The sequence below is a fragment of the Apus apus genome, chromosome 2 (assembly GCF_020740795.1).
Source record: "Apus apus isolate bApuApu2 chromosome 2, bApuApu2.pri.cur, whole genome shotgun sequence".
Lineage (NCBI taxonomy): Eukaryota > Metazoa > Chordata > Aves > Apodiformes > Apodidae > Apus > Apus apus.
This window is the reverse complement of record NC_067283.1, coordinates 127795477-127813865: the sequence shown is the minus strand read 5'-3', so window position 1 is coordinate 127813865 and position 18389 is coordinate 127795477. Positions and strand designations below refer to the sequence as shown.

Genomic DNA, 18389 nt, shown 5'->3' with positions numbered 1-18389 from the left:
TAATAAAACATTTGTCTTGCCAGGGATTTTTTAAGTGTGAAAGACTGTAGCCCAAACATCACAGCATACTTGGCGTTTTTGGTTGCTTGGCTGATTGGGTTTTTTAACAAAATCACCTTTGAGGAATTCTTGAATTCTAACCTGCTGCTGGAAGATTAATAGATTAATTATGTTTAAAAATATCCTTACATCCTGTAAAGAGCACTGTATCCTAATGATAGCGTAAGAAGAGTCCTTAAAGAGTTTTGGCCAACAGAAAAATAAATTTAATACAATTATATAACACAGATGAGACACCAAAATATTTATTTACAGTATATATATATTAACTCTTTTCAAATTTTATTAATATTTTTTTCCCTGTTTAAAGCTATCCAGATTAAACATGTCCAGGCCTGTTAAGAGAAGAAAACACTCGAAATAAATAGGAAACAAGAAAGGAAGTTGGCTATAGTACACCACCTGCTGCCACAGTCATCTTCTAAAATATGGTCCAGTTAATAGAGAGTACATTTACAATGACATGTTGATACTATTGACTCTTGTCTGCTTACATACTAAACAAATACTATCTTGGCACAGAGAGACTTATGTTCAAAAAAGCCATCTGTCCCAATGTCATGTGAATTCACACCCAGAAGAGCCACCTCCTCAGCTGAATTGAATTCCTAGAAATCCTGTGCTTTTGCAGAAAACCAGTGGTCTACTATCTTGCAAACAAATACAGCAACAAGCACTCCAGTTTGGGAGGTGCAGACTGTATTTTGGATTGTATACATGACTATGGTCTCTCAGAGTACAGCTTCACCAACCACTCATCCTAGCTTGTGAACTGGTTTGTGACTGTCCTCCAGAATTACCAGCTACTACACACAAGCTTTTAGAGAAGCTTACCCAAATAACCAGTTTCTTTTCTTCACCCTTCACAAATTTGGTTCCTAAAGTGCCTGGTGTGAAATCAATAACCTGAAGACACTTGAGGTTTCCCAGAATCAACACTTGGACAAAACACTGCTGGAGGTCAGCAGTCAGATGCTAGCTTGCAAAGAAAAAGACCTTCCGTAGGGTTTCTTTTCCCCTGCAGGCATGGAAAGTTTTTGCACAAAGCCAGACGGTCCACATTTTCCAAAGCAGACTAAAAATCAATTTATTTTCAAACTGGAAGCTTAGAGACCTATTTTGGTGAGGTTGTAGAGCACTTTAAATAAGTGCTATGTGCCAAGTATTGGAAAACTTCAACCAAGAACAAATGCTAGCAGCCAGCTTTTCCAAGCTAAGCAGGGGACTATGTTGGCATTGCCTCACATTTAGAAATAGCAGAAGTGCCCACAAGCACACAGCCAGCCTCACACAGTGATGCAATCAGTATACACTTAACACCTTCTGTACCCAATTCAGAGAATTGCATAAACTGCATACTTTGAAAACAGCACTCCAGCCTAAACGATTAGCAAATGGATCCTACATTACTCCAAATATTTGTTATTTTATTAAATAAGCTTTCACAGCTGGCATCTCATCCTGAATTTCAGCAAGGACTAAAACCAAGGAACATTTTGTTAGTGTTTGGTTTCCCACTGAGAGTACAAAATGTATTTTTAAATTTAAGGCAGATGTTGAATTTTTGTTTAAAAAAAAAGTTTCTTAAAGAAAACTTGACTCATTTCAGGTTTTCTTTACTCTCAAGAGAAAGGGACAACTTTCCTGATACCTTCAAGCTCTGGGACAGAACTAACACACTTAAGTTTTCCAGGAGAAAATCTACACAAAGTGGCAAGACTCTCCTTTCATATGGATGCAAACCAAAACCAATTCCACTTCTGAGAATGAAAAAGTCCTTAAAAATTGACTATGTCCACAGGGTTTGTGAATTTTGAGATTCATCCATGACACTCTGTGCATGCCATGTCCAGAACCACACATTAGCTTATGCTTAACCTAAAATCCAGTAAGCTGAAGCCGCCTGTAGCCTAAACACCCAGCAAATCACAGGCTAAAGCCCACAGGAAAAGGGGTCAGTCTTCTGTTGTAGATGCACAGAAACCAAGTCTCCCGCTGTTCACCAAGTGCTTCAATCATCAGGAAATTTAAATTAATTTGAAAACAAGAAACCTAGATCAACGCAATTCTGCTTCCCACAACCCTAGAAACTCTACACTGTTATACTATTTCCTTGTGCTTGACAGCAGCCTACAAGCATAGAGCTTAAGTCTTTATTTAATAAAAAGTGTGTTAGAACAAAGCAATCTATTTAATTTTTGGTTTATATTTGAACAGTGATTTCTCTATATATGTAGTAGTTTAGCACCCAGAGTGGCATTTGTTCCTTAAGCCAAAAACCTGTCAGTTAGACAATAACACATCAATTTTATAACTAAATCAGAATCAGCCTTTAACCAGGGTTAAAATAATTTCAAATACAACATGCTGATACTTTTCCTGTTCAGATACTAAGTAAGCATAAAGAACTAATGCTCAGAAACTAAAATTATTTTGAAATGGAATAATTTAAGAAAATGTATTACCAATTTCTTTAAGGATGGGTATAATCATACAAAGTAAATACTCACCCTAGAAAGACAGTGGAGAAGAACATAGGAAGGTCAAATCTCTTCCAGATTTTTGACAGGGTTAACAGAAAACAGTTTTGTTTGGCAGGGATCTATAAAAACTTGGACATTTAATTTTCCCCAGTCACCGTAAAACTGTTCTTTAACTGAGTTGGAAATAGTTCAAAATATTATTTAAGCTGACCTACAGAAGTGCAAGGGATATTCCGGCCAAAGTTAAAACAGAAAAACTTACCCACTTCAAAAAATGTATCGAAGAGTCTCCTCTTGGTATCTAGGACACTGCAAGTTGCTCCAGGCAGACTGTTTAAATCGCCAGGCCCAAATGAATGGCTATTAGCTCTTGGGCTCCAAGCAACTTGCAAGTCAGGACACGTCTAAAGCTGTTTTCCTAATATTCAAACAGTCTGAACCAAATATCCTTCTAGAATACAGACTTGATAGTTTAACTTTTTCATTTCAACAATTAATCCAGCTGTTTGCATAAGTGAGGCGCACAGGTTTTAAAAACCAGCCACATAAAGTAAAACATTACCTAATAAAAAACGGTATTAATAACAAAACAAATATGTGGCCAAGCCTGGAAAAAGCTTTGATTCTTGGAGGTTTGAGCAACTATTGCATTTTTAATTTGTTTTAAAACTGGTTTTGTAATAGGGCAGTAAACCTATTTATTCTTAGCAAGATCTGCCATAAAAAAATCTCATGTCTGTGTGAAATGCAACCACACTAAATTGGTACAGTTATAAAACAGCTCTTTACATCTACATTATAATGTCCAGTGCTATAAAAAGACCATGCTCTTATGAAGCCCAGGCAGCTAGCTGCTTCATTTCATCTTCATCCTCCACTCTCTTCCTGGTCGATGCTGCAGAAAAAGAGAGATTAACAATAACCATCAACTAATGTAACAGTCAGAACCATTTTATTTGTTAGCATGAAGACTTGCATAGTGCTTTTCAGTTTGAAGATCTCAGAGCAATTTACTAAGTAGCAAGCTAAATACAGGTAAAGCAGTAATGAAGCTGATGAGAGATGCGACTACTTTGCCTGACTGTTATCCCACATATAAACCTGAGGTTAACAGTATGCTCTGATGTAACTCCTACTGTCTGTAGACTCCCACAGAAAATACATTTGATCTCTAAAAGTTGTCACAGACAAGCACACACAAGAATGCTGCCAGTTCTCTCACAGCCTCTTGAGCAGGCACAAGCAACTTGGAATCTTACAGTCATCAAGGTTGGAAAAGACCTTCAAGATCATCATGTCCAACTGTCCTTCCTACAACCACTAAACCATCTCCTGAAACACCACATCTACCTATTTTTTTAACACCTCCAGGGACGGTGCCTCCACCACCTCCCTGGGCAGCCTGTTCCAATGTCTCACCCCTGGCTGGCTATGCCTCCTGCTACCTTTCCAAATAGTACTCTGCATGTCCAGGTCCAGTTTCCAAATAGACTCACCTCATTTTAATGAGAGGTGTAATTTATTAAAAGTGAGAAAGACATTCCTGGCCAGCAATTCCCAGCTCCGTACCAGGTCCCACACACACTTTTTCTTATTTTTTTTTAACCCAAGTCTGCTATCACACATCTTTCGCATTCCCTGAACCAAAACCTCACTAAACAGTCTTCATTAACTGACCTAAACACCGCATGCCCTACAGCCCAGGTTCAGCCTTAGACTGTCTCCATCTGTGGGCTGTGTACGTCAGGATTTGCATAACTTCAAACATCAGTGGAACACAGTTACTGGGTGTGATATCCATGTGCGTATGTTTACTGCAGCCAGTTGGCTCCCACCTGTGGCAGCTATACAGTTGGAAGCCATCATCTTGAGATGGGCTGCAACTACCACCATTGGGGACTAAAGGTGGGAGAAAGACATGAGATAGCAGGGGTCCAGTCCCTACTCTTGATGCAAGCACCACTGGATCACTTTTGCAACTAGAGAAGGCCACTACGCCTTGCTCCATCTCAGTTTCCTCATCTCTAAAATTGGGAGGGTAACATGCATCTCCAACTAGAAGCATTAGAGAACCATTAACTGTTCTCATTCTGCCATTGCTGTGTAACAGTAAGCATCCAGTTTAAGAAAAAATAAACTGGTTTTGCAAGGCCTCAAAGTCTATAAGTGTAACCAGCTAATTTTGCCAGAAGCAGCCACAAAGACAGCTGATGTAGCAAATGAAGATCGTGAGAAGCACGTGGAGATGGTCTGGGTTTAATAAAAATGTCAACTGGCACAGCTGGATCTGGAAGAGGATGTATGAACAAGCCATAAATGTCTACATTGTAATTTGCACTGAGTTCTCCTAAACCCATTTTTCACTAGCTGTTCTACAATTTACTTATGCAGATGAGGCCACAATCCCAGTTTTAACATTTCAAACTCCTTCTCAGGGATCTAAGAACCGTCTGCCAAAACACACCTAAGAGTCTTTGAGCTGCACTTGTCTAGGTAATGTGTCCTGCAGCAGAATGCACCATAAACAACCTGTGACATGTGTGCTGTCCTTGTCACTGAGTATTTATATTCTTTTACCAGCATCAGTACACAGCAAGTCTTTCAGATGATACAAGTCAACAGGGACACAGTGAAAGGTATAGTTAAAAGTTGACTGTTTCTGGCTTAATTAAAATGAACAGAGCAGAACTACAGGAAAATAAGAACACTACTTAATGCCAGGAATGAGTTTGTTCTGCAAAAAGCAAAGCAAAAGAATGACAGTATTTCTTTAAATGTGTACTATCTACTGCCTCCTTCATTTCTAATTAAAATACCAGCGGCAAATATCAAACCACTACCCTACAAAGCTGGATCTTTGTGACACAAACATTTTGAATCTAGGTCAGACTCTAATTAAAAAGACTAAGGATTTAATTGCCAAAATGAAAAAAAAAGTCTTCCCAGTCCTCAGTGATGTCATTACATTTCAGTAGGATATACATCAGTACACATGCAAGGTCAAGCTCCCAAAATTTGTCTCCCCAAATCTACAGAGAATTTGGTCCTAAATGCTTCATAGCCAACCAGAACCCATGCTCTGCTTTTTCTGATAAACAGATACAAATATAGAAAAAGGAATCTATAATACTTTAAAAGTTAAAATAGAGTTAAATACATATCTGATAGTCTCTCTTCCTCTCCTCACAGCGCGGCTTAATCATGAGAAATATAAAATGGCAAGCAGCAATTTACCAGGGCGAGAAGGCAGCGATGTGGACGGAACACTTGGCAACCTGACATCTCTCATTCCCTTGTTCAATTCTTCTTGCTCCAGTTCTTCCAATTCTGCCATCAACTCATCCTAAATTCAAGGAAAATAATATTTACATATTCATTGTCCTGACAGTTATCTCAGGCAAGGGCACATTTAACCACCATGAAGAAAAGCACTACAAAAAAACCTGTTTACACTCAAAAACAGATATCAAAATACAAAATCACAAATATAATTTTCTCTAAGTGTAGGTGATAACAATACACCTTAATTGAATGTTGTAGGAAGGCAAACGGAAGTTAGAAACAAGACAAGGAACAAAATTAGAAAAAAACCTGCTGGCAGTGTAGTACTCAACAAAAATGCAGAGGAAAAGAAAAAAAAAAAAAGGCCCCTCTGCCTTCCTCAGGTTTCTTCCAAATCTAGAGCCTGTACTTTTTAACAGATTATATTTTTAATGTTTGATTTCTTCCAGTTTAAAAAGCAACCAGCTTCCACTGGTTATAAGGTAGACTGTCATTAGTCATTGTGCTTCAGCCCTATCACACAAGTTGAGGATTGTATATTATTTTAAAGCAGCACTGAAATCAGAGCTGTCCTCCTAGGTCCTGTTATTCACTCCTGAAGTCATAACACTCTTGGGATTTTAGGTGCAGAAGCCGATTTGGACAGATGATCCATCCCGCTTTTATAATACTAAAAAGGCTACACACTTTTAAAAAGCCAGAGACTTATTCCTTGGCTGGAGTTTCCTAAAGAAAGGAAGCTAAATATTACATATTTGTAGATAAATGTGCCTTTGTCACATTCATTAAATGGTTTACAAAGAAAGAGTGGGTAAATTAGCTGTGGGAAAAGCATCTGTATCAAAGGGAGATCTACTGGCTATTGCAATGGGCTTTGCCTACCCATTTTACCTTGCTTATAACCAACATGGAAGTTCAAATTACTATGACTAGCCACCACAGGCCTACCTAGACTTACTTTATCATGTATTTAGCCTTTTTTTGGCCATTTGCCTATCTGACGTAGTTCACAGTGCAAATCCTACGATATAATAAAAGAAGTTGAGCATCATGTCTATACCTGATAGAGTTCAGTTGACAGCTGATCTCTCAAAGAAAAGTGTACCTTGGGGCTCCATGTCTAACTTACTTAGCTGAGATGCAAATGTGTCTGTACTTTAAGTGACATTTGGTCAATGGTGTGACTACAAGCTTCTTGCAAAGTTAGTATCAGAGTTGTTGTAAAATCAATGGAAACATTTCTGAGGAACTCTCTCTAGGTGGTCATCAAATGCTCTCCAACATCAAAGTAGTTCTTACCAACCTTTGCTGACAGAGTAAACGATTAAGACAAGAGGCTCTTTAAAAAAAAAGATAAAGAAGGAAACAGCAATCATGACCCCTACACTTTAAACATAACTTTATAATATAATGGCCAGGATGTCTGTTCTCAAAGTGGGAGAGCCAGGTTTTAAGTTCTTATAGTCCTCAAGCATTAAGTTAAATCTATGTTTCCCACAACTAAGGAATTGCTCTACAACTATGCTGTGGAGTATTGCAATAGCAAAACCAAATCTCCTTTCTCTTCTTGAACCAAGGTCAAAAAGAAAGCAGAGGGAAGATACCATGTGAATTCTGAGGTGCTAGGCTTTGTCCACTGGAATGTGTGTATTTTGCATTTGATTATCAGACTGAGGCCTCCAGGCAAGGATCACTCCTCCCACTGAACATCCTACTCAGCTAGGACACAGCTTTTTGGCATGCTTCATGGAGTCACAGAGTCTTCAGGGTTGGAAAGGACCTCTGAAGAACATCTAGTCCAACCCCTCTGTGAGAGCAGGATCACGTACAGTAGAACACACAGGAACACGTCCAGATGGGTCTGGAATGTCTCCAGAGGAGACTCTACGACATCTCTGGGCAGCCTGTTCCAGTGCTGTTATTCTCACATTAAAGAAGTTTCATGACATATGCTGTGTGAAACCAGAAAGATAGAACCCTTACATTTTGTGTGTATCTTGAGCACTAGAAATTGCTTTCACAATCTCCTTATACTTGTGGCACAGACATGAAGAGGAAATCCGAATGTGTGGCCAAAATGTCCTTTAAAAAAAATACTAAATATCATCCTCCAACACAAATCACCTCATAATCCAGCAAGTAAGTCATTGATTTTAGCATTCTTAAGCTGAAGTTGCCTGCAAAGCAAGCTTCCTAATTACTGGACAACTGCTGTAACTATTAGGCTCCTATGCAAGAGCAGGTGTTGGTACAATGATGCCCCATGTGACAGTGCCTTACTTTCCCAGAACTGAAAACACATCCATCAACTTAAGATTAGCATCTCTTTGGAACTTCCAGGTCAATCTACAACATGCTTACTAAGTCCAAACTCCTAAAGGTTAAGAGCTGATGCGGTGAGTGACACTGTATAGCTGTTCAGGATGGCAGTACGTTTTTCAGTTGTTTGAAGCCCAGTTTATACAGGCCAAATCCCATTCCTTAATGCCTGTATTGATAAAATGTTTCTTGAATCGTCTGTTTACATTCAAAGTGATTAAACAGGAAAACAGGTAATGGGAATGAACTACAGAAAATCATTACTATTTTTAAAAAATTGTAACTGCTGAATGGAAGTTCCACTCCCCCACTCAAGAAAATATGATATAGCATATGTATTTATCTTTGTTGTCCATTTGGGCACATAGAAATGGATTACCTGGGGAGAGAGTGAATTGTTTGATTCTTCAGGACATTCCTCAAATGATTCCTAGTGCTTGGTCAAGTATATTTAAGACCTCAGCCATGGTTGGATCAGAATTAAGTAATGTCCTGCTTAGATATACAAAATCAAGTCCAGGGACACTGGATGAAAGCTACAGCAACAAATTTTCAGAAGTCCTAAGTGCCTCGTGGGGATTTAAAAAGAAGAGAGCTCAAGGAAGAAACTTTATTGTCTCCAACAGGAACTACCTTCTACCTAATGGATTTACTTCTGTAGAAAATCTGGAAAACAGGGAAAGGACCTGTACCTCCAAGCACCAAAAATACCTTAAAAAAATGATCCAAATATTCAGAATTGTGAACAGCAGCCTGTTCCTGGCATAGGAACATGCACTTAGTCAAACGGATGTCTATTTGGAGCACAAAAATTATATGTTTCAGTGTCCACCTCAAGCAGCACAAATGACATGTTTTAGTGACCTCCTCCTTCCACAGTACAAATGAGAATAACAACTACAGGTGTTCGGTTATAACTGCCTTTAAAAATATATATACAAATAAAAATATTTTAATTTTTTACATTATAGATGTTTATAATATTATGCATTTTGTATTGTTAATTTTCTTTATTTTATATATATATGTGTATGTGCATATATACACACATATAAAAACCTGTAAAAATGTCCTAGATAGGATAAGCTAGAACCAAGGAATTTCAAATCCACACATTTGAGGAAAAAAAAACCACACTGGAACAAGCCACCACACAACAAAAGAATTATGGAGTCATTTAACAGCTAAATTTCAAAGGCTTCACTGAAGTACTAACCTCATCAAATTCATCAGCAAAGCCAGCTCGGTTTGAGATGGCATCTGAAATTTCCTGGGCAACATCTTGCTGTTCAGTGATATCTTGCATCAAATCATCAATTTTGTTCAAGTCCCTGGCAAGATAACATGGAAACATTTTTAAAAGATACGTAATTCAAATCCTACAGCAGACTCAAAGAAACTGGAACAGACCCTGTCTTCTTTTTATGCCCATGGCTGCATAAACCGCAGAACTCACAGCGAATTATTTCCCTCACCTACACCTGAATGTTTCCTGGCCAGCTTCTGTGTGTTTTAGCCAGTCCAATCACTTCTACTTGGGATTATAATAAAAGTCAAACTGCAGTCGCCTGTGCCACTCTGCTCTTCCTCGTACCTCTGCCAGCCAACAGTCACATTTCCTGGGCAGATCCCATCTCCTGCTCAGCATATTTATAGATGGATCTTTTTTGATGTGAAGCTTTCCCAGAACTGGGGGAACTTAACAGGACTATACTCCATTCAAAAGCTTCCCTTTATTGTTAACTTCATTATTGTTTCAGCTCCTGTTTCCTTCTCCAAGAACAACCTTTCTGATATAACTTGGTTTGTTCAGGCAGGAAAACGCCTCATGAAACAATATAGAACTTACACAAATACTACATGCACACACACAAAAACCCTGCTCTCTTTTATTTAAGTCCAATTAGTACTTTGAATCACAGAGTCCAGCTCACGGACTTTGAGGAAAAAGAGTCCATTTAGTTTCTTCAACTAAGTTTTATTCTGGAAAAAAAATGGGCAGAGGCCAGTCTCTACTGCCAAAGCAGACTTAAAAAAAATAGGTACCACACAAATCTCTCTAGTTAGCTGGACTTTCTTCTAGACTTGCTGTTAAGAAAAGATACTTTTCTGCCAAACACAACATTACAGCCCCAGTAGCATTCCTGACATTAAATGCTTAAATCCAAAATGAAGTTAAAACTGCCTGACTTGATACAATAGACTGCAGTGATGAAATACTTTGAAAGTAGTTAGTAAGCACTTACATATTTTCATGCACTTTTTTCATAGCTTGTGCAGCATAACCCATATTCTTGAGTACTTCTGTGTTGGTGTGGGAATTTTCCAGTGCCTCTCTCTGGAACTCAATGGTTGAAAGCGTCCCATCAATTTGACTCAACTGTTTCTCATATCTCTTTTTTCTCTTCAGTGCTTGTAAGGCAGCTGGAAAGCAAAGAGGCAAAGTGCATCATGTATTTAAACAGCAAAATGCAAGGACAAGTAGTTCAGCACCAAGCTAACCTGCAGAATTTAAAATTCTCACTCTCCTACCTTACTAGTAGGGAGACAAACTTTGACCACACCAGATCAGCAGCCTGTTTATCACCAACATGCTGTTGCATGGACATGCTGGGAAGCCTCTTTTAGATTAACTTCTTTTAGCACCACAGGGGAGAGCAGCTTCCTCCTCCACTACAGGAGATCTTGAAATCCATCCTGTATACACAGGCAAAGTGGGGAAGATTGGGAAGAAAAAATTCACAACGAAGTCAGAAAGGAGGAGGCAGTGGAATTAAAGAAAAGAAGCTGAAATACATAAATAAAAACTAAGGAAGACAGAGTAAGAAAATCTATAATGATAACCACATCTCCACCAATGCTGCTTTCCAAACTTTGTCTCAGCAGCAGAAACTGTTAAGTGTAATGGAAAGCCTAGATGGCCTAACCAAGCAGGTGGGGAACCAAAGGAGGCCTCACATTTCTCTGGCTTTCAGCTACACCTATTTCTTACAATCACTTAGGAGCACCATCTTCGAACCTTAGAACTTGAAAACATATAGAACTTTGTAGTCAAATCCTGCTACTCCCCATTATCTTTGAGTTGTTGAGATTAGTCCTTTTTATTTGCTAAGTTATGAAGAGCATAACTTTGCCAAGAGTAAATCATTACCAGAATAAATACACAACAAGCAGCAGAAAAGGGCTTTCTCTTGGCCTCTGGGCGTGGAACACACTATCTTGCCACAAGCACTTCCTGTCCACTGTCCTTTTCAAACCATATGTGCCAGGTAAGAAAAACACCTGACAAAACCAAGAGACTGAGTTAGCCCATTGCTTTTTCAATGCTATTAATACCTGTGTCCTTTCCCTTGTCTCTTGCATCTAATTTTTAAATCAGGTTCTGAGCCAGCAAACAAGAGCTGCACTGCAAACCCTCCAAACTCAACCAACGGCAGCAGTTACTGTTGCTGTCCTATTCAATTGTACATGCACAGTAACACTGAACCTTGACATTGGGGTTCAACACTTTCCAAATGAAGTTAGGATTCCTCCAAGGAGGTGACACAGATTTATGGTGTGTAACAACACACTGAAAATGTAGTGCTTTGCTGACAAATGCTTAAATCAACATGGTCAAAAATTGCTCATCATTAGCTGCACCAGGACAAGCATTCACACAGGTGAAGATACAGTGTCTTCCAGCACCTGCAGTTAAATGTTTCAAGACAACAAACTGCAACTACAACATATTAATAACAATATTCAAGATTTTCCCAGGTTTTGAGGTGTGGTCCAAAGGTCACACATTCTGAAAAAGTTGCATGAACACCAGATGATGTCACGCAAATGGCAAATGTGAGAACTTCAAAATTCTCATTGGCAATTCCAAAATACATCAGTTTGATTTAATCACAAATAATCTTTTTACCTACTTACTATTTTCCCACTTATTTATGCTTATTTTTGGTAGTGTTAGAATGCCAGCCACTTCCTTCCTTCCCTTCAGCTGAATCAAAATTTGATCTTGGATTCCTAAGCGAGGAAGCCAGACATTCCAGGTAAATTTCACAGTTTGAAACTGCATATAACACCAGCAAATTTAGAGAGTACTCTAAAGCCCCGTGGACTGAGGAGCACTAACTAGCTGATGCAGAAAGGCTTCATTGGAGTAAGTAGTTACCACAGGGAAATATTCCCAGTTCATGTGTTTCAGAAATTAGACCGTGCAATGGTGCTGTTATTATTGCCTGCTCAGAGACAAAATGGATTTCCTCAGTTACACACAAAGCAGTTGTTTTCAAAATCCTGAAGGTTCCTGTTTTAACATTTAATTAAACCACACCCACACTAAGAAACCACAGAAGAAGCTAAACTCTGTGACTTCACCTATTCAAAACAGCTTTTCCTAATTATTGTAGTGCAACGTATCATCTTTATTAATTCTCATTAGTTTTACCAGTGACTTACAGAAAAAAGCACTTCATAGGAAATTAATTTATAATCCATCGTTATCAACCAAAGCACAGTTCTCACATCACATTATATGATTTTTCTCATTTATATTAAGTGACTGCACTTCATTGCACGGTGTTTTGTCATAGTAGCTCCTATAGCCAAGGTATGAGAATCTCCTTGTTATTTGAAATCTGATTTTCTACATATTACAGATTATCATAAATTTTCGTTTTTTTCTACTGCAGATAAAGGCATTTTAAAATATGTGTGTGACTCTTACAAGAAGACAGAAGTGCTTCACAAAGATGCTACTGCATGATAGTAACCAAACTGATGAAGAACACATCTGTCAAAAAATAATGAAATTAAGTAGAGAACAGACTTACTTCACTGAAGGTCTAAGAATGGCACTAGAAAAGCCCATTGCCCATTCCCAAGATTCAAAAGAAGGAAGACAGCTCAGGGATGAAGAGTCTAAGCAGGGGTAGAGTCTGAGGAAGCAAATGTAATTAATACAAATTCAACCAGGAAGAGGTGGAGGTCTTCTCCAGAAGAAAAAAAAAAAAAAAAAGAAAAAGCAATCTCATACACTGTCTCTGTTATGCTCCAAAGCAGCCAATTCAACTCCTGTGTTTCATAATTAAGTGATTAGCAGTTGGCTGGGCTTTAGCTCATTTCCTGTGCCTTACTTCTGAGTCCAGCAAGCACAACACAGTTCATAGATTAGGAACCACTGTTTTTAATCTGAGTTCTTAATTGTATTTTCAAGATAAACGGCTGAAACAACAGCAGACTATTGTGTCAGTTTAAGTATCCATATTAATGAACTACTGTTATTTACATACAGAAAGACACTTTTCCAGTATCACTACTATGCTGATACATTATTAAGGAAGCAGTAATGGCCATCCTGGGCAATAGTAATCCCAGCCACACTGAATATTCAGATTTCTAAAGGAAATAACAAAATTAGTGACACAGAAAGAGTTGTGGTACCCTCTTCATGGTTTCACGACAGATCAGAATGAAGAGACAGTACAGTGATAACAACACCTTTACCTGTCAAGCCCAGCACCAATGTCTGATTACCAGTGGGAATAACCAACCTTATCTTCTGAGGCAGAAATAAAAGCACTGTCTAGTAATCCTTAAAATTCCCAGGGCAAAACTAGGAAAGAAGGAAAACAGTGCTTCTTCCATAGATGTAATACCATTGTGAAAATACTGGGTTTCTTTCTTGGATGCAGTTCAAAAACCTCCACTTCAGTCCTCCAAGGGACCAATGGATGACAAATATCCCTTACACCAGGAACAACCAAAAGAAATGCTGCCGAGACCATAAAAATAATACCACCTTAAGTAAGATAATTATCAACATTCTTAAGCCTTAAAAAACTGTGGGAGAATTCACATACAGTAACAACTGAGGCACCAATTCAAAACAATAATGCATTTGACTCATTACAACCACACCAGGTTGTGGCAAGACACTCAAACGTGATCATGGAGATCAGAGAACAACAGCTGTAACTCACAGAACAAAGACACACTAAGGGCTTTCCTCATATCTCCCTGCCAGAAACCCTCAGTCTCAACCTGTCATACACCCTACCATAGGTATTACAGCCCTGTCCACACATTAACACATGACTGGTTTCAACAGCCTTCTGGTTACACCTAACTCATTGAAAAGGAATGCCACATGGCTACATAAGCCCTGCCCAAATGTCCCACAAAACATATTCAGAAGCATGTACTTGTAAAAACCTACCTGTTATTCCAACTTGCTATATAGGATTTGTTCTCAGTAGTGCTGTGTGGCTCTTTATAGTTAAGATTTAATCCTACTCTGGATGGTTTCTTTTAACGTAATTATTTTCATTTAGCTGTTTTTTAGGATCTGTGAAAGATTCCAAGCTGAAACAACACTTCTTCATCTGTATGCTATTTTCACAGGCACACGTACACATTAGAAAACAGATTTCCTTTTAAACAGAGTTCTTAAATATTCAGTATCACTTTCTCTCCTTTAAATTTTCCTGTACGGCCTTCAAAATATTGAAGATGAAAGGCCTGTTTGCAGACAGAGTTGGCAGGTGTGCACTGGCTGAGAATGAGACACCAAAAAAGTACAAGATGAGATATCAAAAAAATAAAAAATAAAAAATAAAAGAGTTTGGATCTGGAATGGGGTGACACTAAAAGGCAGTGATAGCTGTGAAAAGAAATACTGCTTATAATGACATAACCTCTGCAGGAGGAATTCCACCACACATCACTGTTTCTAGAACCCTCAAGTGGTCTAGCTACAGTAAGATATTAATGGGGAATGCTGGGGATGTATCACCCCAGAAGTGTAGCTAACCTCAGGTTAGGAACAGGAACTGCAGAGATACTCACTTCTTAAAGGACAAGACAAAAATGTTTAAGTGATGTTTCACATCTATTTGCATAGCTAACATGTTAAGGCTTTTAAATCATGTTAAGCTTACTGATATCACAGGAACCCATTCAAGAATCATCTGAACTCATGAAAAAATTGCCGGTGCTTGAATATGCTCTCTCTTGTGTCAGTGTAACTGACTCAGACTCACGCACCTGAAAATCAAATGACATCATGCTAATTGGCTGCATTTTCTATAGATAGATTCATTTTGCTCCTGTCTTGGACGCTTCTTTTAGTTTCCACAGGCTTCTCCACAGATGCAATTATGAAAAAAAAACCACTAAAAATTACCTATGAGGTCCCTTTGAAACGTTCGCTTTAACAAGACAATGTAGATCAAACCTTTTATTCTCTCCTGTGTATACTTACAGAGCACTACAATAGACACTTGTTAGCCCATATTGCCTCTGAACTATATAGTACTTTATACCAGCTAATATGCTGGTTTATGTAAATCAACAGTAACTCAAATGTAAAGCAATTGACATATCAAATTAAGAGGTGTTCCTGGGGATTAAGTCCACTCACTAACCTGCAAAATTCAGGCACTTTGGCACAGCAAGGTCAGTTTCTCATGCTTCTCCTCTGACTGTAGTTACACTATCCCATTTTGGCTTTAGAGTCATTTTGGCATGAAAAAATTCCCACTCTGCACTGCTTGCCCTACTTCTACTCCAGGTTGATGGTTGGACTCAATGATCTTTAAGGTCTTTTCCAAGATAATTCTGTGATTCCTGTCTCTTTACTGTCCTTAACTGTAGGTAGATAAAAAGGAGTTCTTTTTAACCACAGTCAGCTCAACAATCCAGTTTGTAGCACGACTCTACATAACAATGGCATAGATAAAACTAGGGGAATTGTATACTGAGCACAGCAATGGAAACAAACATCTGGCAGAAAAACTTCATATGTCAAATGCTGCACACCTGAAGCACAAGGCTGTAGTCTGACAAACACCTGGAACCAGCATCAACCAGCTAAGTTAAAGGAGAAGGAGATCCACCTCCTCCCAACAAGTATTCATTCCTGCCTTCTCCACAGGTGCCTGAGCACTTGTGCCACTGTGGACTCAACTGGGTAAAGTGGAGCTTAACCTACCCTGGCTAAAAAAATAACTCAGGCAAAAAAACCCACAGCATCTTTACAGCTTCATCCAGCTTTCTGAAACACACCCTTTAGGGAGCTCTGCCACGGAAAGGGAGCAGCATGGGGGCAGGAGCGAGGCAGGAAGCATTCTTCTTCCTGCAAACATGCCAGCTTAAAGTCCATGCTGGGGATGAAATTCCAAGGTGTCTGGATCAAAACAGGAATTGCTACAGTCACAGAAGCTGGCCTGCTTTCTTGTGTCAGCTCTGCCTCTCAGGCTATTGCACAGTGAAGCAGTCCCAGGAGCTATCTTGTCACTCCATCCCACAGCAAATTAGTTTTCATCTTGATCAACTCCTCGAACTAGCTCACTGCACCAGCACAGAGGTGCCAGTACCTGCACAAGGTGACAAGGCAGACACTCCGAAGCCAGGGGAATAGAAAGCATGGAATCAGGACAACCCTGGCTGCTCCCGTGCTGCAAAGCAGCAGGCTCAGTTGTGCTGCTGAACTGGCTTTGTACCTTTTAGTCTGTCCCCTATCAACCAATGCTCTTAAATCTTTTCCAAATAAATGTGTTTTGCTAATGATTACTAAATGCTAAAGTATTACAAAGACATTAAAGGGCTAACCAAAGCACCTTTAACACACAGCTTCTCTCAAGTTCTAAGTAAGTTACATGGCATTAACTTTTAAAAATTATTCAGCAACAGAAAGAGTTACCTTCTTCTTATGTTAAAAATCTTTAATTTGAAATGTTTTCTTTCTGTTTTGAAGTTCTTAAAGAAAAATAAAGCTCAAAGTAGACAAACAGAACTCCAGCTGACTTTAGGAAGCCATTAACTTGTCTCTTAAAGGCCTGACTATCCTCAAGACATTCGCTACCATCGTTTGCTTCCCAGAGATGGCAACATTAGCATACACAGGATCCAGACCTTATTATCCCTTACTATCCTCTCCTTTGCAGCTAGCAGCAGCCCAGACCAGTAGGTCACTAATGCTCTGAACCATCCATTTTTTAGTGGTATCATGTACTTCCTATGTGATTTAAGGCAAATCGTTGAATCACTTTGCTCTTCAGTTGCCAGCAGTATATTCTCCAGCCCTCACAGTGGGAATAACGTGAGTGTACATAACGAATATACAGGAGACCCACAGACGGTTCAGCTCCTCCACACAACCAGTGCTCAAACGTCCAAGCTGTGCTCCCCTCCCCACGCTGAACAGTACTGCCTTTCCAGCTGATACCTGCATTAACTGTGGTGCAAAGCCTGAACAAAAGCGTTGCACAGGGAACCACAACAATCACGCAGCACGCAAGGACACACACCCTAAGAGATGCCGAAGCCACCATCGCGCCCAGCGTGCAGGCGCTGCGGTGACGCCTGCCTGGAACGCACCGCGGGGCCAACAGACGCGACCCAGCAACAGCTCCAACTCCCCCCCCGCCTTCTTAACACAGCCCCGTACCTAAGGGGCTCGAACTCACCTCGCTTGTTCTTGGTGCCGTACTGCCGGGCTGCCGCCAGCTCCCGCTCGATCCTCGTCTCCAGGTACTCCTGCTTCTTGCTGAGCATCTCCTCCGTCTCCCGCAGCCGGGCCAGAGCCTCCTGCGGCGAGGGCCGCCCGCGGCTCTTGGAGGCGGACGAGCCGCCCCCCTTGAAGAACTTAGAAATCTTGCTCATGGCGACGGCAGCACCACCGGCTCCGCACTCGGCAACTGAGGGATCTACCGGGCCCGCAGGAGCCTCCCCGCCCGGCCCAGGCCGTGTCGGCACTTCCTAGGCCCGCGGACGGCGGCACCGCACCTGGCGGCGGGGCGGGCCCGGGCTGCCCGCCCCGGGGCGGCTCCTGGGAGGCCGGGCAGCCGCTGCCCACCCCGGGCCTCACGCGTGTCCTCTGCCAGCGCCGTAACCTGCGAGCTGTAAACCAGCCTCGCGGGGCAGCCCGCAGGTCTCCCGGGGGGCGAGCGGGCAGAGCCCCGGGCGGGGCTCCCGGGGGGCGAGCGGGCAGAGCCCCGGGCGGGCCTCCCGGGGGGGGAGGGCGGCCGAGGCGGGGCCAGCGGGGCGAGCCCGTCGTGCCCGCGCTGCGGCGGCAGGCGCGGAGTTTGTGCTTCACCCCGATTTCCTTTCAGTCTCGTGCCGCAAGAAGGTGCGTTTCGGGAGGGCTGCCGGCGCTCGCAGCCTGGCCCAGGCAGAACACCCCGCGTCCGGCGAGCGACCCGCAGGCGGCGGGGGCGGCCCGGGGCCCGCGGCTGCGGGGCCGGGGCTGCCAGA

General features: G+C 40.9%; 1 protein-coding gene across 1 annotated transcript; it reads right to left on the bottom strand.

Moving 5' to 3' along the window:
- Positions 1-289: 289 nt before the first annotated feature.
- Positions 290-18061, bottom strand: CHMP4C (charged multivesicular body protein 4C). Its single transcript, XM_051609913.1, has 5 exons — positions 17603-18061; positions 10391-10568; positions 9361-9475; positions 5778-5886; positions 290-3438 (listed from the first exon to the last, which is right to left on the bottom strand). The coding sequence occupies exons 1-5, from the start codon at positions 17796-17798 to the stop codon at positions 3374-3376; spliced, it is 663 nt and encodes a 220-aa protein (XP_051465873.1). The 5' UTR covers positions 17799-18061; the 3' UTR covers positions 290-3373.
- Between the last annotated feature and the right edge of the window lie 328 nt (positions 18062-18389).

What these genes read in the sequence shown, in the direction of transcription:
- CHMP4C (XM_051609913.1), bottom strand. Translation starts at nt 17,798, where the DNA reads ATGAGCAAGATTTCTAAGTTCTTCAAGGGGGGCGGCTCGTCCGCCTCC. An exon ending in CGGCACCAAGAACAAGCGAG is followed by an intron (nt 10,569 to 17,602) that starts GTGAGTTCGAGC and finishes TTTGCTTTCCAG; the next exon opens with CTGCCTTACAAGCACTGAAG. An exon ending in TTGCTGATGAATTTGATGAG is followed by an intron (nt 5,887 to 9,360) that starts GTTAGTACTTCA and finishes CCTTGAATTTAG; the next exon opens with GATGAGTTGATGGCAGAATT.